General features: G+C 51.0%; 1 protein-coding gene across 2 annotated transcripts in view; it reads right to left on the bottom strand.

Annotated features, from left to right (window-relative positions):
• Positions 1-24,347, bottom strand: part of SLC25A42 (solute carrier family 25 member 42) — a 49,901-nt gene that overhangs the window by 15,592 nt on the left and 9,962 nt on the right. For both annotated transcript variants that reach the window (XM_010386689.2, XM_010386690.2), the window contains exon 2: positions 976-1,090. In XM_010386689.2, coding sequence (XP_010384991.1) covers positions 976-1,056 — 81 coding nt within the window. In that variant the 5' untranslated portion in view covers positions 1,057-1,090. The remainder of the gene's footprint in view (positions 1-975; positions 1,091-24,347) is intronic.

Here is a 24,347-nt window from a genome sequence, read left to right as displayed (position 1 = left end):
TGGTTTCTGCGTGGGGCTGGGTTGGTCTGTGTTTCAGGTTCAGCTGATAGGACTTAGGGGCCAGTGGGGGTTCTGGTTTCTACGGTGAACAACAACAGGGCTGACCCAATTGCTTTGAGAGAATATCTTTTCTTCAATGGAACTGTGGACTTAAGAGGTGAACTTGGAAACACAGAGTAAAGCCCAAGCATGCCCACCCCCTTTGGCTCTCTGCATTTGCCTTTTTTTTTTTTTTTTTTTGAGACAGGGTTTTATCCTGTCGCTCAGGCTGGGGTGCAGTGGCACAATCTCGGCTCACTGCAACCTCCGCCTCCCAGGTTCAAGCAATTCAACTGCCTCAGCCTACCAGGTAGCTGGGATTACAGGTGTGTGCCACCACGCCTGGCTAATTTTTAGATTTTTAGTAGAGACGGGGTTTCACCATGTTGCCCAGGATGGTCTCAAACTCCTGGTCTCATATGATCCTGCCACCTCAGCCTCCCAAAGTGCAGGGATTATAGGCGTGAGCCAGCACGTTTGGCCTTGGCTAATTCCTTAGTGTTCCAAAATCTGAGGGAGAAAAGGGGGCTCCAAGACACGTCTGATATGTCAGGCTTCCCCTCTCCACGCTGGCGCTGGGTGAGGTTTTTGCCTCTTACCAGGTGGCCGGGCGGGCTGGATTCACATCACAAGCAGGGCTTTCAGTGGAATAGAGGGTGGCTGGTGTCCTCCATCCCATGACCTTACAGTATCTAGGGCTGTGGGAGCAGAGAGGCTCTGCCACTCCACCCTCAGCCTAGGTGGGCAGGGGTACCAACATGCACATCCTAGGTGCAGGGTGATTTGTGATGGGGTGCATGGAGCACAGGAGAGGGATCTCTGAACCTGTTTGGAGAGGGCGCAGAAGCTGGGAGGAGGGGGCGGGGAGCCTGGGAGTCAGGGTGGGGAGGCTGGGGCCCCAGGAGAACACTCATTCCGGGAGGCTGGGGTACTTGCCTTTGATGAGACGGATGAGGACAGGACAGCCTCGGCATCCTCACGCAATCGCACCGGGCCTTCCTTCACACCATTATCCATACCAGGCCTGCTCGGAATGGCAGGAGACTCGGTCCTGGGGGGGTAAGGGAAGGTGGTAAGATATGGCGAGATCCTGAGAGATGGTAGTTGTTCCCACCAGCCTTTTCCTATCCCGGTTTCTGGCTCCCTGCATGGGGAGGGATGCCCTCAACTGCATTCTGCGACCACGGTCCTGTGTGTATTGCTTAATCATTTACAAAAGCCTTTCTTGTTGGCACTGGAATGTAATCCTCACAAACAGTCTGTTCTTTTTCCAAATCTGGTGCCCAGGGAGCAAACAGGCTCAGAGAAGTTAAGCAGCCAGCCAAGGTCACACAGCCACCAGCGGATTGTGGGGCCAGTGTGGCCGAGGTGCTTGGTGCCAATACCACTGTCGGGCCAAACATCCAGTGGTCTTGTGTCAGCTTGGACCCGAGGGTCTCTGTCCACCGAAATACTTTATTTATTTTTTATTTATTTATTTATTTATTTATTTTTTGAGACGGAGTCTCACTCTGTCACCCAGGCTGGAGTGCAGTGGCACAATCTTGGCTCACTGCAACCTCTGCCTCCCAGGTTTAAGCAATTCTTGTGCTTCAGCCTCCCAAGTAGCTGGGACTACAGGCGCCCGCTACCATACCCAGCTAATTTTTTATTTTTAGTAGAGACGGGGTTTCACCATGTTGGCCAGGCTAGTCTCAAACTCCTGACATCAAGTTATCTGCCCGCCTTGGCCTCCCAAAGTGCTGGGATTATAGGCATAAGCCACCACACCTGGCCTTTTTTTTTTTTTCCACCCATGGCTCGAGTGCAGTAGCACAATCATAGCTCACTGCAGCCTCAAATTCCTGAGCGCAAGTGATCCTCCCACCTTGGCCAGCTAAGGGTGATTTTTTTGTTTCTGTTTTGACAGAATCTCCCTCTGTAGCCCAGGCTAGAGTGCAGTGGCATGACCTCGGCTCAGTGCAGCCTCCGCCTTCCACGTTCAAGTGATTCTCGTGCTTCAGCTTCTCAAGTACCTGGGATTACAGACGTTCACTGCCATGCCCAGCTTTTTTTTTTTTTTTTTTTTTTAAGTAGAGCTAGGGTTTTGCCATGTTGGCCGGGCTGGTTTTGAATTCCTGGCCTCATGTGATCCTCCTGCTGTGGCCTCCCAAAGTGCTGGGATTACAAGCGTGAGCCACTGCGTCTGACTGGGTTGGCTAATTTTTATTTTTCATTTTATATTTTGTAGAGACAGTGACTATGTTGCTCCGGGCGGTCTGGAACTCCTGGGCTCAAGTGATCCTCTGGCCTCAGCCTCTCAAAATGCTGGGATTCCAGGCATGGCCACTGTGCCTGGTTAGTTCCCATACTTTAAAATCATCCAGTAAATGAAAACACATTACTGCAAAGTGACGCAAAGGGTGCAGAGGCCCCAGAGCAGGCATCAGTGCCGGTGAGTAACGCTGTACAAAGTGCACTTGGGATTCTGCTACACCAGCCTCCACTGCTGACTCTTTCCTAGTGAAGATGGACCCATGGGCACTGGCTCTGGGAGAAACACCTGCTTCAAAGATGGGGCTGGAGAGAAAGGATGAGCCTGGAGCACGTGGAGGTGCCAGTCATGGAGGACATGCTCAGAAACAGAAACCAAAGCAGATGGGTGTGGTGAGGGGGTCATGGGCACCCTCCGAAAGAACCCCTGATGGCCAAAGCTGGAACAGTTTGAGCGGAAATGGAAAAAAACATAAAGCAGCCATGGATGAAAGCCTGAACTATAAAATAAATAACCATGCGTCCATATGATATAAAGAAATGACAGAATAAGTAAGTATATGGTAGAGAAGAAACAAATCTCCCAGGCAAAGGATTCCCAAATAGTTCAGCAGCTTGGACCTCCAGGAGGGGCCATGCCTCCTACCCTCAGGTGTGGCTGCGCTTAGCGGCTTCTTTCCAAAGAGTGCAGTCTGGAAAGGGGGCTGTCAGTGACTGCAGCACAGAAACCTGATGGATCCCAGCTGGGCTAGGTGATCCAGGTCAACACTGGCTGGGATAAGTCAGGTGGATGCACTTGCTTCTCATGGAGTGTGACGACTAGGGTCTTCCTCCCCCAGATCCATCACCCCATCTGACTGTGAGAAAAACATCAAGCTGGGCGCAGTAGCTCACACCAGTAATCCCAGCACTTTGGGAGGCTGAGGTGGACGGATTACAAGGTCAGGAGTTCGAGACCAGCCTGGCCAACCTGGCAAAATCCCATCTCTACTAAAAATACAAAACTTGGCTGGGCATGGTGGCGGGCACCTGTAATCTCAACTACTCGGGAGGCTGAGTCAGGAGAATCACTCGAACCCAGGAGGTGGAGGTTGCAGTGACCTGAGATCATGCCACTGCATTCCAGCCTGGGTGACACAGTGGACTCTGTCTCAAAAGAAAAGGAAAAAACTCCAGACACATCCCAACAGAGGGGCATTCTCCAGCTCCCCTGACCACTGCTCCCCCAGTCATGGTCACCAAAAACAAGGACAGCCTGAGAAACCATCTCAGCCCAGAGAAGTCTAAGGAGATGTGAGCGATGTCAGGAGATTGAGACCATCCTGGCTAACACGGTGAAACCCTGTCTCTACTAAAAATACAAAAAAATTAGCCGGGTGTGGTGGCAGGCGCCTGTAGTCCCAGCTACTTGGGAGGCTGAGGCAGGAGAATGGCGTAAACCCGGGAGGCGGAGCTTGCAGTGAGCTGAGATCCGGCCACTGCACTCTAGCCTGGGCGACAGAGCGAGACTCCCTCTCAAAAAAAAAAAAAAAAAAAAAAAAAAAAAAAAGGAGATGTGAGGACTAAAGGTCAGGTGGGATCCTTGGACAGAGAAAGGACATTCAGGAAAAACAGAGGAAACGTGAATAAAGCATGGAGCTCCATTAATATTAATACTGTCTCAGCATTTGTTCATTAGTGAGGCAAATGCACCGCAGCACTGTGAGAGGTTATGCATAAGGGACGCTGGATGTGTGGGGTGTCAGGGAACTCAGTACAACCTTTGCAATTTTTCTGTAAATCTAAAACTGCTCTTAGGTGGATGTGATGGCTCCCACCTGGAATCCCAGCACTTTGGGAGGCTGAGGTAGGAGGATCGCTTGAGCCCAGGAGTTTGAGACAAGCCTGGGCAACATAGTGAGACCCCGTCTCTAGAGAAAAAAATTAGCTGGATGTGGTGGCATGCACCTGTGGTCCCAGGTACTCAGGAGGCTGAGGTGAGAAGGTCGCCTGAGCCCAGGAGGTCGAGGCTGCAATGAGTTGTGATTTCAGTACACTCCAGCCAGGGTGACAGAGCAAGACTGGACTGGGTCTCAAAAAATAAAAATAAATAAAACTGCTCTCAAACAGACAGAAACCAGATCCTAAAGACCTTTTCCAGCCGGTTGCTGGGGGTCGGCATCTTTCATCATTGGCCCGTGGGACGCGCTGCGTCTATTTCACCTTCCCCTGCAACAATCAGCCATGTCTGACTGCTGCCCAGCACCACCCCCAATGCTACAGACCCTGGGGGCTGTCCTTGCACTTAGGTGCTCGGGTGAGAACGGCGCAGCCTCTCTACTCCTCGATTCCTAGAATTGAGGTGCTGGGTCAGGCAGCCTGGACACGTTCTGCAAAGTCACCTTCCCCAGAAAGGATTCAGCCATTTGCCATCCCCCAACAGTGGGTGAGGTGCCCGAGGCCTGGGTCCTGGCCGAAGGGGGTCCCTCCCGCCCTCCTGTGGGCTCTTGCTCTGAGCTCCTCAGGAGGTCACAGTCCTGTGAGGAACAGTCTCCCCAGGAGGGCACTGCAACCTCAGACCCTCCCTTGGCTGCACCTGCCCAGCCTCTGTGAACAAGAAGAGCCACCAGCCAGGGCTGCCTGCAGTGCCCCTGGTACCATCCTTCACTGGATCACCTGCCCAGGGCCAGGGCTCAGCCTCCAGTGGCACCCACAGACATAGACAAAGTCACTGGGCAACCTGGCCGGAACTACACAAGTGTGCTGGGCCCTGCAGGTGACAGAGCACTGAGGGCAGCTGGGGCTGGGGGACGTACCTGGAGGACCTGGAGGGGGTGGAACCATGGCCCCTGAAATATACAACCTGCCCCCAGAACCTGTGAATGTGACGCTTTCAGGAAAAAGGGTCTGTGCAGATGTGATAATCACAAGGCAAGATCTCTAGATGAGGGTTAAGGTGGGCCCTAAGTACAATGACTGGTGTCCTTGTAAGAGACAGAGTAGGAGACACAGACACAGAGGGGAGGGCTGAGGATGAGGCCTGGAGCACGGTGGGCCACCACAGCCGGTGCGTGATCCCACAGCACAAGACCGGCCTGCTTCTGTTCCAGCTGCCTCCTCATCCCTTAGTGAGGCCAAGGAGACAGTCGCGGTACTGCCAGCACCCGCCACCCTCCCCCTCTCAAGAGGAAGAGGGCCACAGGGCACCAATGCCTGCAACCATCAGAGACACGGGTTTTCATGACATTCTCTTTGTTGTTGCTGCTGTTTTATAGTCAGGGTCTTGCTCTGTTTCCCAGGCTTGAGTGCAGTGGCACAATCATAGCTCACTGTAGCCCCTCCTGGGATCAAGCGATCCTCCCACCTCAGCCTCCTGAATAGCTGGGATTATAGGCTCATGCCACCACATCTGGCTAAGTTTTTCATTTTCTGTAGAGACAGGGTCTCCTTACGTTGCCCAGGCTGGTCTTGAACTCCTGGGCTCAAGTGATCCTCCTGCCTCAGCCTCCCAAAGCGCTGGGATTCCAGGTGGGAGCCACCGCACCTGGCCATAACATTCTTGTGTTTCCACTGTACTTAGTTTGTTTTTTCCCATCACCTCCCATTTTGCAGTAATATTGAATTTATTTTTAAGGCAGTGATACAAACTACTCTTTATTTTTATTTTATTTTATTTTATTTTATTTTTGAGACAGAGTTTCGTGCTTGTTGCCCAGGCTGGAGTGCAGTGGTGCAATCTTGGCTCACTGCAACCTCCACCTCTTGGGTTCAAGCAATTCTCCTACCTCAGCCTCCCGATTAGCTGGGATTACAGGCACGCACCACCACGCCTGGTTAATTTTGTGTATTTTTAGTGGAGACGGGGTTTCACCATGTTGGCCAGGCTGGTCTCAGACTCCTTACCTCAGGTGATCCACCCGCGTTGGCCTCCTAAAGTGCTGGGATTACAGGCGTTAGCCACTGCACCTGGCCCAAACTACCTTTAGATGAATTTAAGTTAGAAAAGACAACCATTAAGTGAATTCTAGAACTGGGTAGGGCAGACCGCAGATCTAGGGGAAGAGGTCCCCGAGGATTTCAGCGGAAACGGGCCCAAGAGTCATGCTTTTGTCTTTTGTCACAGCAGAAGGATGCTGCCTGTGGTCAGGAGTAAGCTGTGTTTGCTGCAGCTCAGGAAGACAAAGGGAAAAGCCATGTGACATCCTGGACCCCAGGGACCACAGTGAGAGCAAGGGATGGGTTTCGAGACATGATAACCTAAAATACGACCTCGGCCTTTGAGAAAACAGAAGCAGGAAGCACTGTTCCCTTTCCCTTCTCCCCAGAAGCAGGTCATGAGACTCTCAGGTGGAAGGTGCCTCCTGTATACCTGGAGGAGGGAGCAGAAGATGCAGAGATGCCAAGAACCTGAACAAACAGGTCTTGCTAAGTTCCCCCAAGGTTATTACCATTAAATCAGAAGTCTTTTTTTTTTTTTTGAGACGGGGGTCTCACCCAGGCTGGTCTTGAACTCCTGGGCTCAAGTGATCCTCCTGCCTTGGTCTCCCAAAATTGCTGGGATTACAGGTGTGTGCCACTGTGCCCAGACAGATCATACCCTTTTGCCCTTCAGTTAGACTTGCCCATGACTCTAATCTTCATCAAACCTAACATAAACATACTCAGGTTTACCTGTTTTAGGGGGAGGTCTTTGTTTCCGTATAAAGGCTCCCAAGTCACGTAAAACTTGTATTAAATAAATTTGTCTGCTTTTATCTTGTTAATCTGCCTTTTGTTACAGGGGCCTCAGCCATGAACCTAAGATGGGTGAGAAAAAAATATTTTCCTCCCCTGCATGGAGCGGCCACTTGGGGTGGCACCTTTGCCCCTTAATAAGCAAGCAGACACCTGGCTATGACTTTCAAGAAGAGGCGAAACTGACACGGGACTTCCTAGGCATCATTTGGGGCGGGTGGGGGACAGACACACTTGGTTTTGCTTCAAAACCCAAACTTGACCTTCTCAAAATGTAAGTCACTCACAAGTTCAAAGATTATTTATAGCCGGGCGTGGTGGCTCACGCCTGTAATCCCAGCACTTTGGGAGGCCGAGGCGGGTGGATCATGAGGTCCGGAGATCAAGACCATCCTTGCTAACACAGTGAAACCTCGTCTCTACTAAAAATACAAAAAATTAGCCGGGCGTGTTGGTGGGCACCTGTAATCCCAGCTACTGGGGAGGCTGAGGCAGGAGAATGGTGTGAACCCGGGAGGCGGAGCTTGCAGTGAGCCAAGATTGCGCCACCGCACTCCAGCCTGGGCGACAGAGCAAGACTCCATCTCAAAAAAAAAAAAAAAAAAGATTATTTATATAAAATAGGATCTGCAGGCCAAGGGGGGACAGGACACTAGATTGGCCACTTGTCAAAGTTTGTGCCTAAGAAAGCAATCTTTGGAAAGAGCCCAAGGAAAGCTTAGAAGGCAGACTCCTGCTCTCCCTCCAAGGACCCCCAGTGGAACAGACATTCCTGCTGAAATGCCTTATTCTTCTCAGCTCATTTGTTAGAGTTTAGAGGTGGTTTTTTTGTTTTGTTTTGTTTTGTTTTGTTTTTGAGACGTAGTCTCGCTCTGTCACCCAGGCTGGAGTGCAGTGGTGCGATCTCGGCTCACTGCAAGCTCTGCCTCCCAGGTTCAAGTGATTCTCCTGCCTCGGCCTCACAAGTAGCCAGGATTGCAGGTGTGTGCCACCATGTGCAGCTAATTTTTGCATTTTTTTGTAAAGATGGGGTTTCACCATTTGGGCAGGCTGGTCTCGAACTCCTGACCTCAGGTGATCCACCTGCCTCAGCTTCTCAAAGTGCTGGGATTATAGGCATGAGCTACCACACCCGACTGCCTGGAATCTTTTTTTTAAATTATATATATATATATATAATTTATTATTAATAATTTTTTTTTGAGATGGAGTCTTGCTCTGTCACCCAGGCTAGAGTGCGCTGCTGTGATTGCAGCTCACTGCAACCTCCATCTCCCAGGTTCAAGCGATTCTCTCCTGCCTCAGCCTCCTGAGTAGCTTGGGATTACAGGCACACATCACCATGCCTGGCTAACTTTTTTTATATTTTTACTAGAGATGGGGTTTTACCATGTTGGTCAGGCTGGTCTCAAACTCCTGACCTCGTGATCCGCCCTCCTCAGCCTCCCAAAGTGCTGGGATTATAAGCCTGAGGCCCCGCGCCCAGCCCTGGAATCTGTTTTAAAGTTCAACTGCACATTTGTCAAATTCAGAGTGTAAGTTGAGCTCTCTCTTTTTTTTTTTTTTTTTTGAGACGGAGTCTTGCTCTGCCGCCCAGGCTGGAGTGCAGTGGCCGGCTCTCAGCTCACTGCAAGCTCCGCCTCCCGGGTTCACGCCATTCTCCTGTCTCAGCCTCCCGAGTAGCTGGGACTACAGGCGCCCGTCTCGTCGCCCGGCTAGTTTTTTGTATTTTTTAGTAGAGACGGGGTTTCACCGTATTAGCCAGGATGGTCTCGATCTCCTGACCTCATGATCCGCCCGTCTCGGCCTCCCAAAGTGCTGGGATTACAAGCTTGAGCCACCGCGCCCGGCCTAAGTTGAGCTCTCTCTAAAGGGTGTCACCACGCTTTGTTTCAGGAAGTACAGAAAGAACAGGTGCCCGTTTGAATCAAAGTTGAAGATCACTGTCCAGGTGCAGTGGCTCACGCCTATATTCCCAGCACTTTGGGCCAAGGCGGGCAGATCAGTTGAGGCCAGGAGTTCGAGACCAGCTTGGGCAACATGGCAAAACCCCATCTCTACTAAAAATACAAAAATTAGTCAAGTGTGGTGGTGCATGCCTTAGTCCCAGCTACTTGGGAGGCCGAGGCAGGAGAATCGCTTGAACCCGGGAGGCAGAGGTTACAGTGAGCCAAGATCGTGCCACTGCACTCCATCCTGGGCATCAGAAAGAAACGCCGTCTCAAAAAACAAAACAGAAAAGGCTGGACACAGTGGCTTACACCTGTAATCTGGGCACTTTGGGAGGCTGAAACGGGGATCACAAGGTGAGTAGATCAAGACCATCTTGGCTAACATGGTGAAACCCCGTCTCTACTAAAAAATACAAAAAAAAAAAAAAAAAAATTAGTTGGACGTAGTGGCACATGCCTATAATCCCAGCTACTCAGGAGGCTAAGGCAGGAAAATTGCTTGAACCCAGGAGGCGGAGGTTGTGGTGAGCCGAGATTGTGCCACTGCACTTCAGCCTGGGTGACAGAGCGAGACTTTGTCTCAAAAAAAAGAAAAAAAAGAAAAAGTTGAAGATCAGATTTATATGCAGGGCTGGGGTGGGGTCTGGAACCTTTCCTTAGAAACTCCTGGTAAGAGGCAGAAGAGGTGCAGGACAATGGCCAGTCCATACATGGCAACAAAACTGTGGCCCAAAACCTGTGCAGTAACCAGCTCCGGAAACCAACTACCAACCTCTGCAGCAATGCTCAGGACCTGGTCAATGATTGCAGCTTCTCTAACATTGGCCCCCACTTCCAACTCAGGACCAACTAGAGAAAGCCAACTGTGCTTCCCTAAGCAACCCCATAGGACATCCGCTGTTAGCTGGCTGCCCCTAGCTTCCCCAGACCGACAGCCTCCTGTGGGCTCACTTGAGCCTGTCCTTTTCCACTCCACAGCTCTCCCTCTCCCCTGCCTGCCTCAGAGCTTTGGCTGACTCCCTTGCAAACTCTGAATAAGCAGCCTGTGCTGCTCTCATTTGGATGGTCTTTGTTCTTCCAAGTAGCTCAGTAAATGGGGGGAGAAGAGACAGCAGTTCCTTACAGTTGCATTTCAATTAATAAATGCAGATGGAATGACGGAAATAGAAAACACCATTAGGCAAAGGCCAGTATTAATTATCGCCATCAAGAACCATGGGGACAGCCGGGCACGGTGGTTCACACCTGTAATCCCAGGACTTTGGGAGGCCAAAGTGGGTGGATCATTTGAGGTCAGGAGTTCAAGACCAGCCTGGCCAACATGGTGAAACCCTGTCTCTACTAAAAATACAAAAATCAGCTGGGTGTGTTGGTGTGTGTCTGTAATCCCAGCTACTCGGGAGGCTGAGGCAGGAGAATTGCTTGAACCTGGGAGGTGCAGGTTGCTGTGAGCTGAGATCATGCCACTGCACTCCAGCTTGGGTGACAGAGCAAGACTATGTCACAAACACACACAAAAAAGAGATCCTGACATCTGTGACAATTCAGATTAATTTAGAAGATACATGAATAACCGAATAAGCCAGGCACAGAAAGACGATGCTGCATGATCTCACTTATATGTGGAATTAGAAAAAAAAAAAATCAAATACATAGGAATAGAGTAAAATGGCAGTTGCCAGGAGCAGGGGGAAATGGGAAGATTGTAGGTCAAACGGACAGAATTATAGTTATGCAAGGCAAGTATGCTAGAGATCTAATGGACAGCATGAGGACTATAGTTAATAACACTATATCAATTACTGATAACCTCACCCTCCCCACCCACTGCCCCCCTACACACAGTAACTATATGAGATGATTTTTATATTAGTTTGTAGTTTGTTTGACTGTAGTAATCAATTCACTATATATCAAAGTAAATATATCAGAACATCACATTGTGCAGCCTGAGCAACATGGCAAAAAACCATCTCTACAAAAAATACAAAAATTAGCCAGGTGTGGTGGCATGTACCTGTAGTCCCAGCTACTCGGGAGCCTGAGGCAGGAGGATCATCTGAAACCAAGTTGAGGCTGCAGTGAGCTGAGATCGCACCACTGCAGTCCAGCCTGGGTGAGAGAGCAAGACCATGTCTCAAAAAAAATAAAAAATAAAAATAAAACCCCCCAAAACCACACAACATGTTGCACATGTTAAATATAAACAATTTAGGCCGGGCGCGGTGGCTCACGCCTGTAATCCCAGCACTTTGGGAGGCCGAGGAGGGCGGATCACAAGGTCAGGAGATCGAGACCACGGTGAAACCCCGTCTCTACTAAAAATACAAAAAATTAGCCGGGCACGGTGGTGGGCGCCTGTAGTCCCAGCTACTCAGGAGGCTGAGGCAGGAGAATGGTGTGATCCTGGGAGGCGGAGCTTGCAGTGAGCCGAGATTGCGCCACTGCACTCCAGCCAGGGGGACAGAGCGAGACTGCGTCTCAAAAAAAAAAAAAAAAAAAAAAAAAAAAAATATATATATATATATATATATATATACACACACACACACACACACACAATTTTAAAATGTTATTAAAAAAAAAATGGACTAGCTTAAAGAAAATAAAACCATGGGCAGATGCTACAATGAGTGGGTGAAAACAGGATGCAAAACAGGGTGTTTGCATGGCCTCTGAGCATCTTCCCACAAGATAATCATTTCTCTGGACTGGGTACAGTGGCTCACACCTGTAATCCCAGCACTTTGGGATGCCGAGGCAGGTGGATCGCCTGAGGTCAGGAATTCGAGATCAGCCTGGGCAACATGGTGAAACCCCGTCTCTATTAAAAATACAAAAATCAGCCAGGTGTAGTGGTGCTCACCTGTAGTCCCAGCTACTCAGGAGGCTGAGGCAGGAGAATCGCTTGAACCCGGGAGGCGGAGGTTGCAGTGAGCCATGATCGTGCCACTGCACTCCAGCCTGGGTGACAGAGCAAGACTCTCCCTCATAAATAAATAAATAAAGTGCTAAAACAAAGAAAGCCTGGAGAAAACCAGCAGCTTCTGGGGCATGCCAAGTCCAGGAAACACATTGGGTGTCTGTGGCTATAGAAGGACTGGCCTGTTGATCTGGCTCCTCTTGGTCCAGGCCCTTCAGGGCACATGGTCCCAAGGGGCACTGTGGAAGGTGCCTCTGATCCAGTGTGGCTACACCCAGGGGCTCAGTGCAGAGGGGCAGCATAGGGCACCAGCAGCCCCGGTTTTCAGGGAACCCATTGTCCTTCTCAGCAGACTGTACATTGACCTTGGCTGGCTCCCTCCCTTCTCCTCTCCTTTTCTGGGGCCATGCTCAGGCAAAGGCCTTCCTTCCTCCAGGGCCTGTTTCTACCTCTACATGTGGGGGTGAGAATGGGGTGAAGACACAGGCACCCACACAACACAATAGTGGCTACTGGCCGTGTGTAGTGGCTCACACCTGTAATCCTGACACTTTGGGAGGCCGAGGCAGGCCTCACCTGAAGTTCGAGACCAGCTTGGGCAAAATGGCAAAAGCCCATTTCTACTAAAAATACAAAAATTAGCTGGGCATGTGGTGGGCACCTGTAATCCCAGCTACTTGGGAGGCTGAGGCAGAAGAGCTTGAACCCGGGAAGCGGAGGCTGCAGTGAGCTGAGATCGCGGCACTGCACTCCAGCCTGGGCGACAGAACGAGACTCCTCAAAAAAAGAAAAAAAGTGGCTGTTGTTCTGAGATCCCTTTGCCCCTGTGCTTTGGAATCCTCCCAGCCTTAACTGAGGAGTCTCAGTTCAGCTTCACAGCTGGGGAAGCTGCGGCAGTCTGGGTGCTTACCTGAGGCCACAGCCTAGCTAGTGGTGCCTAGCTGGGCTGAAGATAATAGTGACAATCACTGCCACTAATGACTGGGGGCACTGTGGTTCCTCTTTACCCCTCTTGGTGAGGTGCTGTTTCCCTTCTCTGCAGATGAAACTCAGGGAAGTTTGGCCAACTTCAAGGACAGAGGGACTCAGGCCCCAGTGCAGGACCCGAAAGCCACAACTGTGTCCTTCTCCATGGAGTCTGGCCCCTAGGCAGCCCACAGCCACCAAGGTGAGTCTCAACATCATTTCATCAAGCCCTCTAGAGGACCATGTACCCCCTCCTTTTTTTTTCTTTTTTCTGAGATGGGGTCTTGCTATGTTGCCCAGGCTGGTCTGGAACACGTGGGCTCAAGTAATCCTCCTGCCTTACCTCACCTCCCCAGTAGTTGGAATGTGTGTAAACCACCTTGCCCTGCCCATGTGCCCTTACTCAAGACTTTGCTTAACCTAAAGGAACAGCCAGTTCTGGGGGCTAGGAGGGCAACTTCCCCCAGGTGACCCGCACCTGGACCTCTTGGGTAAGGTGGGTTCAGCCAGGGCCTCTGTTAAGTGGGTATTCCCCATTCCTTACTCTACTCTTTGGAAGCAGCCCAGTCTGATGGGATGGGGATGGGTTAAGCTCCACCTCCAGGAAGGGAGAATACCAATGGATAGGACTTGGAATTATTCCACAGGGACGGCTCTCTCTCCTCCCCCATTTATTTTTTCAGTCATTGATTCCTGTCTGTGTGGCCTTGTGGATATTCACTTTGCACTGTCCATTAAACCCAAATGCTCCATCACCCTCTGGGGATGTGATGCTATATACATCCACTGCCGGAGGCAAAGAAGCAGGTTTGGGGAGGGAGGGTGGGTGGAGATTTCACTGCGATGAAGAGGTTGCCCCAAACTCAGGCGGCTGGAGACGCTGAACTCTACCTATGGGCCCCAAACCTGACTATGCAGATAGAGGGGAGGTGGGGCCTGTGGTGGATGTGGGGCAGGAGATGGTGTGTGCAGCACCCTGGAGGTGCCCGCAGGGGTATGCTGTGGTGGTGGGGTGCGAGCAGGTATGTGCAGGGTCTGGGCATGCTGCGATGGTGGGGTGCGGGCAGGTGTATGCAGGGCCCTGGAGGTGCCTGCAGGGGCATGCTGGGGTGGTAGGGTACGGACAGGTGTGTGCAGGGCCCTGGAGGTGCCTGCAGGGGCATGCTGGGGTGGTAGGGTACGGACAGGTGTGTGCAGGGCCCTGGAGGTGCCTGCAGGGGCATGCTGGGGTGGTAGGGTGCGGGCAGGTGTGTGCAGGGCCCTGGAGGTGCCTGCAGGGGCATGCTGGGGTGGTGGGGTGCGGGCAGGTGTGTGCAGGGCCCTGGAGGTGCCTGCAGGGGCATGCTGGGGTGGTGGGGTGCAGGCAAGTGTGTGCAGGGCCCGGAGATGCATTTAGAGGCAGTTGGGTCCAGGATGGTGTGTGCAGGGGCTGGGAGGTGCATGCTGGGGCAGTGGAGTATGCAGGAGTGAGGTATCCTTTCACTTTTTCTGGGGCTCTCTGCCCTTTGCTCAGGTTGTACCTCTGCTCTGCATCCTCACTGCTCCTGTGACTTCCCTTCACAACACTCGTTCACTGTGCTGGCCTGGTCTGGTGCCTGTGCAGTGAGTGCCGAGGGTTTGCCAATTCATGCCTTCGCCCTTGAGGTAAGAGGAGCCCCAGAAGAGGTTGAATGATGCTGCTGGGCAGGGCGGGGGCCGGAAGCCAGAAAGCCGAGGCTGGAGGTCCTGAAACCCTCTTGTCCTGAAATTTGGGATGATTTCCCTGGAAAGGGGAACCTTAAGGACCACCATAATGGGCTGCATTGGGCTCAGTAATGGCACTTAAAGATGTCTGCATCCTAAACCCTAGATACCAAGAATATGTGATCTTATATGACAAAAGGGACTTTTTAGATGTGATGAAGTTAAGGGTCTTGAGATGGGGGAGACTGTCCTGGATTATCTGGATGGCCCCAGTGTAATCACCAGGGTCCCGATGAGCGGGATGCAGGAGAGGCCAGGTGCAGTGGCTCACGCCTTGTAATCTCAGCACTTTGGGAGGTGGGAAGATCGCTTGAGGGCCAGGTGAGACCAGCCTGGGTAACACAGTGAGACCCCATTTGTACAAAAAATTTAAAAAGTAGCTGGGTGTGGCTGAGCGCAGTGGCTCACGCCTATAATACCAGCACTTTGGGAGGCCGAGGCAGGTGGATCACCTGAGGTCAAGAGTTCATGACCAGCCTGGCCAACATGGTGAAACCTCACCTCTACTAAAAATACAAAAAAAAGTTAGCTTGGGTATGGTGGCGCCGAGTGAGCCGAGATCGCCCCACTATACTCTAGCCTGGGTGACAGAGGGAGACTCCATCTCAACAACAACAAAAATTAGCTGGGCATGGTGGCACATACCTGTAGGAGGCCAAGATGGGAGGATGGCTTGAGCCCAGGAGTTGGAGGCTGCAGTGAGGTGTGATCACACCACCGAACTCCAGCCTGGGCGACGCAGCAAGACTTTGTCTCAAAAAAAAAAAAAAAAGAAAAGGCCAAGATCAGTGGCTCATGCCCGTAATTCCGGCATTTTGGGAGGCCAAGGCAGGTGGATCAGTTGAGGTCAGGCATCGAGACCAGCCTGGTCGGCATGGCAAAACCCTGTCTCTTTCAAAAAATACAAATATTAGCTGGGTGTGGTGGCACATTCCTGTAGCCCCAGCTACTTGGGTGGCTGAGGCATAAGAATTGCCTGAACCCGGGAGGTGGAGGTTGCGCCACTGCACTCCAGCCTGGGTGATGGAGCAAGACTCTGTCAGGAAAGGAAAGGAAAAGGAAAAGGACCAGAAAGAACAAAGATAAAGGCAGGAGAGTTGGAGGAGATGTGAGTGCGCTCCGCTGCTGGCTTTAGAGTTGGAGGGAGAGGCCCCAGGGGATAGAAGCTGGGAAAGGCAAAGACACAGATTCTCTTCTTGAGCCTCCAGAAGAAACCCAGCCCTGCACTCCCAGTTTAGACTCCTGATGTCCAGAACCTAAAGATGACAAATGTGTTGCTTTACGCCTCCACGTCCGTGGTGGTTACGGCGGCAACAGGAAGTGGACACAGGCTGTCACAAGGGAAGAGGACCAACTGGCCTAGTGGCCAGGGGAGTGACGGGAGGTGGACGTCAGGCTGACGTCAAATAAGCAGTCACTAGAGCTGCCAGCCCTGGTGGGAGTGGTCCCAGGAGGCTGATCACTCCCATGGCAATGTATACCCAGACTTGCGACCAGCGACCAGGTGATCAGGTCGACCTCCCTGAGGGGCAGTGTCCAAGGCATGGCAGAGCCGCATTCCAGCCACAAAATGCCATGGAGCTAGTGAGAGAGGGAGTGGGTCTCCAGGACAGAGGTCACTCGGCTAAAGGAGCGAAAAGGACAGTGAGGCAGGGAAGCCAGAGGACACCACGGGACCACTCAGGTGACAGCGTGGGGCCTGGATGGTAGGCTTTGGTGGAGGGAGGTGGCAGGCGCCTCACGAGCCTATCCAGGTTCTGCCTGAGACCTGGAGGTGGTGAGGTCATTTCCTGGGACAGGGAGGCTTGGATGGGTTGTGGGAGGAAGCCCTGGTTCCCATGACCCCCACCCTCAGTGGCATTCTCCTCTTTGTCACTGTAAGGGACAGGTGGTTTACACCCATCAGCCCCACCTTGGCTTCCCAAGCGAGAAGAGGTTGTCAGAATTAGTGGTACCACCTGAGTGTCCCATGACACTGCCAGGAACACTATAAGGAAAAAACATGAAATATGCTTCCGTTTATTTAAAAACAGACCGGCCAACTGGCACTGGAAACAGCTTGTTTCCAGGTTCTGTTGTTGGGGTGTCACTTCCTCTTGTCATCACCCCCTGCCAGACTGGTCATACTGGTTGTCCCTGTGGTTCCTTATAGGTCCAGTGCTGGAAAGTCACCCCAGGGCCACTTGGCAGAAATGTGCCCCGATGACAAGTCTGCGGGGACAGCATTTCTCCTTTCCTCCGTTCCTCTGTTCCTCCCTCCCTCCCTCCTTTCTTCCTTTCTTTTCTTTCTTCTCTCTCTCTCTCTCTCTTTTCTTTTCAGGGTCTCGCTCTGTCACCCAGGTAGGAGTGCAATGGCATAATCAGCTCATTGTAACTTCAAACTCCTGGACTCAAGGGATTCCTCAAACTCCTGCCTCAGCTTCCTGACTAGCTGGGACTACACATGTGTACCACCATGCCTGGTCAATTTCCCTCCCTCCCTCCTTTTTTTTTTTTTTTTTTTTTTAAATAGGGTCTCTCTCTCTGTTGCCCAGGCTGGAGTGTAGTAGTGCAATCTCAGGTCACTGCAGCTTTGATCTCCTGGGCTCAAGAGACCCTCCTGCCTTAGCTTCCTGAGTAGCTGGGACCACTGATGTCTACCACCAAGCCCAGCTAATTTTTGTATTTTTCATAGAGACGGGGTTTCACCATGTAGCCCAGGGTGGTCTCAAACTAAGCTCATGCGATCTGCTCACCTTGACCTCCCAAAGTGCTGGGATTACAGGCATGCACCACCACGCCTAGACTTAATTTCTTAATTTTTTTGTAGAGATGAGGTCTTGCTATGTTGCCCAGGCTAGTCTCGAACTCCTGGCCTCAAGTGATCCTCCCACCTCAGCCTCCCAAAGTGTTGGGATTACTGCTGTGAGCCACTGTGCCTCGTTTGGGAGGGACCTCTTTCTTCAGCAGAACCCTGAGTCCCTGACCCTGGTCCAAATGAAGGAAGAGGATGCTGTACTTCTGGGTGAGGGCCCCTCCCCTTGCTTCCTTCTTTTCTGTCTCCTTACTCATAGATCCAATGGGTGGCGGGTGGGGCTGTCCTTATCCCTAAAATGTCACTGCTGGGGCACAAGCAGTGACTCTTTGCCCTCAGTCACCAGCTGAGGAAGCATTTCCCTTTGTGAACTTCAAGGCAGGGTCACAGGTTCAAGCCCACTCTGCTCTTCACCAGATGAACAACCTCAGGCAGGTGTACCAGCTCCCAGGACCTCGACCTCCTCATCTGACAGCTGGTCTCACCATCCCACCCCAGCACTGGCTGGCAAGCCTACACATGCGGAACATGCCTTCTCCTAATGACTCCCATCCTGCCAAGCATCTGGCTAAAACCTGCCAGGTGAGCAAGTGGAGAAACTGGTGTCCTTGTATGCTGGGAATGTTAGATGGGGCAGCCATTGTGGAAATCAGCCTGGAGGTTCCTTCACAAGTTACACAGGGAGATACCACTGTGGCCCAGCAATTCAACCCCCAGGCACAGAACCAAAGGGTCCACACAAAACTTTTGCATGGGGCTGGTCATGGTGGCTCACACCCATAATCCCAGCACTTTGGGAGGCTAAAGCAGGAGGATGCTTGAGGCTAGGAGTTCAAGACCAGCCTGGGCAACATAGTGAGACCCCAACACAATAGAAACAATATCAACAACAATGAAACTTGTACATGAATGCTCCTAGCAGTAAGATTCACAACAGCCAAAAAGTGGAAGCGACCCAACTGCTCGTCAACAGATGAATGGACAGACGAAATGTTCACACAACGGAATACTAGTCAGCCATAAAAAGGAATGAAGCACTGATCCATGCTACAACATAGATGAACCTCAAAAACACAATATTGAGTAGAGAAGCCAGACACAAAAGGCCACATAGTGTGAGGTTCCATTGACATGAAATGCCCAGAACAGGCAAATCCATAGAGACAGAAACCAGATGGGTGGTTGTTAGGGGATGGGGGCTGTGGAATGGGGAGTGACTGCTAATGGGGATGGGATTTCCTTTTGGGGATGATTAAAATGTTCTGAAATTGGCCAGGTGTGGTGGCTCACACCTGTAATCCCAGCACTTTGGGAGGCCGAAGCAGGCAGATCACTTGAAGTCATGAGTTCAAAACCACCCTGGCTAACATGGTGAGACTCTGTCTCTACTAAAAATACAAAAATTAGCTGGGTGTGATGGCGCGTGCCTGTAATCCCAGCTACTCGGGAGGCTGAGGCAGGAGAATCGCTTGAACCTGGGAGGTGGAGGTTGCAGTGAGCCGAGATCGTGCCATTGCACTCCAGCCTGGGCGACACAGCAAGACTCTGTCTAAAAAATAATAATAATAAAAACCAAGTTCTGAAATCAGATGAAGGCAGTGGTTGCACAGCACTGTGATTGTACTATATACCACTGAATAGTTCACTTTAAAAGGCTCACAATGAGCCGAGATTGCGCCATTGCACTCCAGCCTAGGGGACAAGAGCAAGACTTCATCAAAAAAAAAAAAAAAAAAAAAAAAAGCTCACAATGGTAACTTTTAAGTTATGTGCATTTTGACACACATACAAAAACCTGCCCAGGTTCCCACCGACCCTGGAAGGCCCTTCTCTGCTCTGGCAGGATAACATGGTGGTAGGAGCCTGGGTACACCCTGGGCTGACTCAGGCAATGTTCATGACCTTGGGTCTCCCTTTTCTTATGGATCTTTCCCTTCCTACTAGGTTACTTGGAATCAGATTAGCTGCTGGATGTCACTCCCTTTGTGCACTGCATGCTTGCTGCGTACATGCTCTGCGGAGGCACACCTTCACGGGCTCAGTCGGTACTGCAAATGACCCACACAGGGATGACCATGTGCACAGAGTCTGTGTGGGAGGAGGGACATGGGGTGGGGGAAAGGAGTCTGTCCTGGGATCTGGAAGGAAACTGGGATCTGGAAGGGAAGGAGTACACCAGGGAGGGAGAACAGCAAGAAGAAAGAACCCAAGGCTGGAGTGAGCTCAGGCTGACCAGGGAAACAAAGAGGCTGAGGCTGTGTCAGGCACGTGCACGTTCATGCTGAATGCAAGTGGGCCTTTGCAGGCTGTGCTTGTAGGAAGACAAAAAGTACCACCACTGCCCAATGCCGGCTGGGTCTCCTGCCTCCAGACCCCTGCTTCTGCCCAGTGCAGCCAAGATTCCTACAAGCCACACCAGCCATAGAGGCCTCTCCCTCCAGTCTCCCCATATACAGCCCTGGGAGCTTTGAAGACCTGCCCAGCAGCATATCATGGCAATGATGAGCACACTCTATGGACACAACCCCAAAGACCGCCCACAGGAGAATGGGAACACAGATGTGGTATATCCCATGATGGGACACTAGGTAACACACCAAACTGCTGTTACACATGACAACGCAGATGGATCTCACAGACACACCAGTGAAGAGGCAGAAGCCAGACACAAAAGGTTGCATATTGAATGATTCTTTTTTTTGAGTCAGAGTCTCACTCTATTGCCCAGGCTGGAGTGCAATGGTGCGATCTTAGCTCACTGCAACCTCCACCTCCCAGATTCAAGCGATTCTCATGTCTCAGCCTCCCGAGTAGCTGGGATTACAGGTGTGCACCACCACACCCAGCTCATTTTTTGTATTTAGTAAAGATGGGGTTTCACCATGTTGGCCAGGCTGGTCTCGAACTCCTGGCCTCAGGTGATCTGCCCACCTCGGCCTCCCAAAGTGCTGGGATTACAGGTTGAGCCATTGTGCCCAGCTGCATACTGAATGATTCTGTCTAACAGTTAAGCTCAGTAAACAAAATGTTTTGTACACATCCAAATGTTGATACCTGCCACCACACAGATGGACCCTGGGGATGTCATGCTGAGTGAAATGAGCCAGTCACAAAAGGACAAATACTGTACGAATCCACTTATACGATGTCCCTAGAGTCATCACATTCATAGAGACAGAAAGCAGAATGGCAGGTGCCAGGGGCTGGGAGTGGGGGAACAGAGAGTTACTGTTTAATAGGGACAGTTTCAGTTTTGTAAGATGGAAGAGTTGTGGAGACGAATGGTGATGATGGTTGCACAACAGTGCAGATGTACTTAATGCCACTGAACTGAACAATTAAAAATGTCAATTTTTAAGTACTGTGTATTTTACATTTTTATTTATTTATTTATTTTTGAGATAGGGTCACGCTCTGCCACCTAGGCTGGAGTGCAGTGGCACGATCATGGCTCACTGCAACCTCCAACTCCCTGGCTCAAATGATCCTCCTACCTCAGCCTCCTAAGTAGCTGGGGCTACCTAAGTAGGTGTGGGCCACCATGCCCAGCTAAATTTTAAATTTTTTATAGAGACGGGGTCTTACTATGTTGCCCAGGCTGGTCTTGAACTCCTGAGCTCAAGCCATCCTCCAGCCTCTGCCTCCCAAAGTGCTGGAATTACAGACATGAGCCATCATGCCCAGACTACCACCATTTTTAAGAAATGTAAGTACGAAACACATCTATGGTGATAAAGATTAGAATACTGGTTACCTCTCGGGGGTATATCAGGGAGGGGGCAGGAAGGAGCCAGCTACAGTCTTGAAAACTGTCTTGATCTGGTTCCAAGGATGAATATATATGTAAAAATTCACTGAGCTATATATACACTTAGGATTTATGTTCTTTACTCTATGTAAGCTATGCCTCGATTTAAAATGTTTAAACAGTGCAAACAAAACACCTCTGCCATACCCCCTTCCAGGCCAGTGGACGCCAAGCCTGGGAGTGGGGCAGGCAAGCAATTTGTAATTCCCTGGGGAGTTGAATGGATGGGCTTTGTGGGTGGATGTGTTCAGCTTGTTCTTTCCCACTTTCCTCCCACCTGTGGAGAACACCTGTTTTGTTTTGTCTTTTGAGGCGGAGTCTCGCTGTGTCGCCCAGGCTGGAGTGCAGTGGCATGATCTCGGCTCACAGCAACCTCTGCCTCCTGGGTTCAAGTGATTCTCGTGCCTTAGCCTCCCGGGTAGCTGGGATTACAGGCACATACCACCACATCTGGCCAATTTTTGTATTTTTTTTTAGTAGAGACAGCGTTTCGCCATGTTGGGCAGGCTGGTCTCAAACTCCTGACCTCAAGGTATCCACCTGCTTCGGCCTCCCAAAGTGCTGGGATTACAGGTGTGAGCCACGGCGCCCGGCCGAGAATACCTGTTGGTGATCTTAGCAGTGACGAAAGCCTGGAGGAGGCACTGAAGCTCTACAGTTGGTCCACACTCACAGTGGCCGTCCCTTCTGAGGACAGCATTCTGGGAAACCACTCGCTCTGCTCCTTGTCACTATGGAGAAATTGGGGCTGATCCTCTGCTTGACACCAGGGTGACCCAGGTGACCATAGTCAGGTAATGAGACTTCATACTCCCCTAGGTTCAGGGTGCTGCCCCCAAAGACCGAGACCTGGGACTTTTAAGGGAACCATCAGGCTGGAGAAGTCCTCTTTCTTCAGGGGAGGGGAAGCCAGTAGGGTGTGAGGTTGGGCAGAGTTGACACAGAGTTAGGGGGCAGAGCAAGGCCAGGAGGCGGAGGAGGATACCTGCAGGCTAGGGTGATCTGGAAGCCAGTGGTGCCAAAAGCACACGGACTTTGCTGTCATGGAGCCCAGGAAGCACTCTTTCCGGTTCAGTCAGCATAGGATGGGTTTCTGTCACTTGCACCTGCCAGAGTCCTGACTCGTATGCTGTGTTGGGGTAGGTACCTCGTACTCCCCCAGCACCACACAGTATTTACAACCACAGATGACAGTGTCCTGTGGCTCTAGGAGACCCAGCCTTGCCACATTCACTCTAGGTACCTTTCGTGAGTACCTAGAACGCCAGAGCTTTCTCAACTAGGATTCAGGTGTCCCCACAAGGGTGACAACCAGCGGCCAGGCACGGGGGGCCAGCCCCAAATAACATATGTGTATCTTTTCCCATGCTGTTTCTGTTCATGCAGTCTTTCTGTTCATCAAACAAAAAACAAAGCTCGGCGGGGCATGGGGGGATGATGTGGGAAATGACTTACTAAACAGCATTATTCAGGAAACAGTGAACCTGGAGCATGGGATCTTCGATAACTCATGATCACACACCAGCTCTGGCATAGAACCTCCAGAGCAATGGGAACACTGGTTCCAAGCAAGTTGGCAGTTGCTTGGGAGAGGGGAGGACAAGCTACTTGTTTTTTCAAGACAGGGTCTCACTCTGTCACCCAGGTTGAAATGCAGTGGTAAGATCATAGCTCACTGCAGCCTCCATCTTTTGGGCTCAAGTGATCTTCCCACCTTAGCCTCTGAGTAGTTAGGACTATGAGTGTACACTATCATGCCCGGCTAATTTTAAAATTATTTTTAGTAGAGACGGGGTCTTGCTATACTGCCCAGGCTGGTCTCAAACTCCTGGCCTCAAGCAATTGACCTGCCTCTGCCTCCCAAAGTGCTGGGATTACAGGTGTGAACCACAGCACCGTTAAAGCATCCTATAAGCCCCATGTGCACGGGTTATCCTAATACACACACACTCACACATATACACACTCACACTTGCTCACACATGCACTCACACACACATATATGCATATTCACACTCTCACATGCACTCACACATTCACACATACACACACACACTCGCTCACACATACACTCACACACACACGCATACTCAGACTCTCACATGCACTCTCACACACACACACTCATATGCACATGTGCCTGATTCCCTTGAGCCTGTCTCATACCTTCCCAACCAGCCATAAGACAGGCCCACCATTTAGGCTGTTACCTTGTGGGGACCACCATACAACTGCCAGCTCCACCCCTTGGGACTCAGGAAATGTTTGCACAAACGTTGGGGGGTGGGGACAGTTTCTCTGTGGATGGAGTTTATTATAAGCAGCCGTGAAACAGATCCTGTAATCTCTCAGTAAACGGAAGCCAATTAACATCCTATCTGCCAGTCTTTGATAAAGGCTGTTTTCTTTTCTAGTTAATAGGCATTAACTCTGCCTAAGGGATCCGCGCACATCTTACATAATGGCTGCTCCCTGTTAACCCCGACCCCACAGACTGCCTCACAAATGGGGAGTTTCTTCCTGCTGCATTCGCTCCTGTGTGCCTTTCAGACAATCTTTGGTTACAGCAACCCTTTTGCGGTCTCTGTGGGTTAAACACCCTGAAAGATCCAGGAAATTCTATGATCAATTGCTGTTCTCTGTCCTTGCAGACAGTGCTACCCACACCTGTCACCAAAGGCCATTAGATGTGATCTAAAACAATCCAAGGTACTGAATGGTACTCACATCCCTCCACCAAGAGAGTCTACTTCAGTAACTGACCTCACCTCAAAAGCCCTATGTTTGGTCGGGCCTGGTGGCCCATGCCTGTAATCCCAGCACTTTGGGAGGCCAAGGTGGGCAGATCACTTGAGGCCACGAGTTCAAGACCAGCCTGGGCAACATGGTAAAACCCTGTCTCTATAAAAATACGAAAATTAGCTGGGCGCAGTGGCTGACGCCGATAATCCCAGCAGTTTGGGAGGCCAAGGCAGGTGGATCATTTAAGGTCGGGAGTTCAAGGCTATCCTGGCCAACATGGTGAAACCCCATCTCTACTAAAAATACAAAAATTAGCCAGCATGGTGATGCACATCTGTAATTCCAGCTATTCTGGAGGCTGGGGCAGAAGAATTGCTTGAACCTAGGAGACAGAGGTTGCAGTGAGCCGAGATC

The sequence above is a fragment of the Rhinopithecus roxellana genome, chromosome 8 (genome assembly GCF_007565055.1).
Source record: "Rhinopithecus roxellana isolate Shanxi Qingling chromosome 8, ASM756505v1, whole genome shotgun sequence".
Taxonomy (NCBI): Eukaryota; Metazoa; Chordata; class Mammalia; order Primates; family Cercopithecidae; genus Rhinopithecus; species Rhinopithecus roxellana.
Note: the sequence above shows the minus strand (reverse complement) of the source record. Positions and strands in the feature narration are given on the sequence as shown.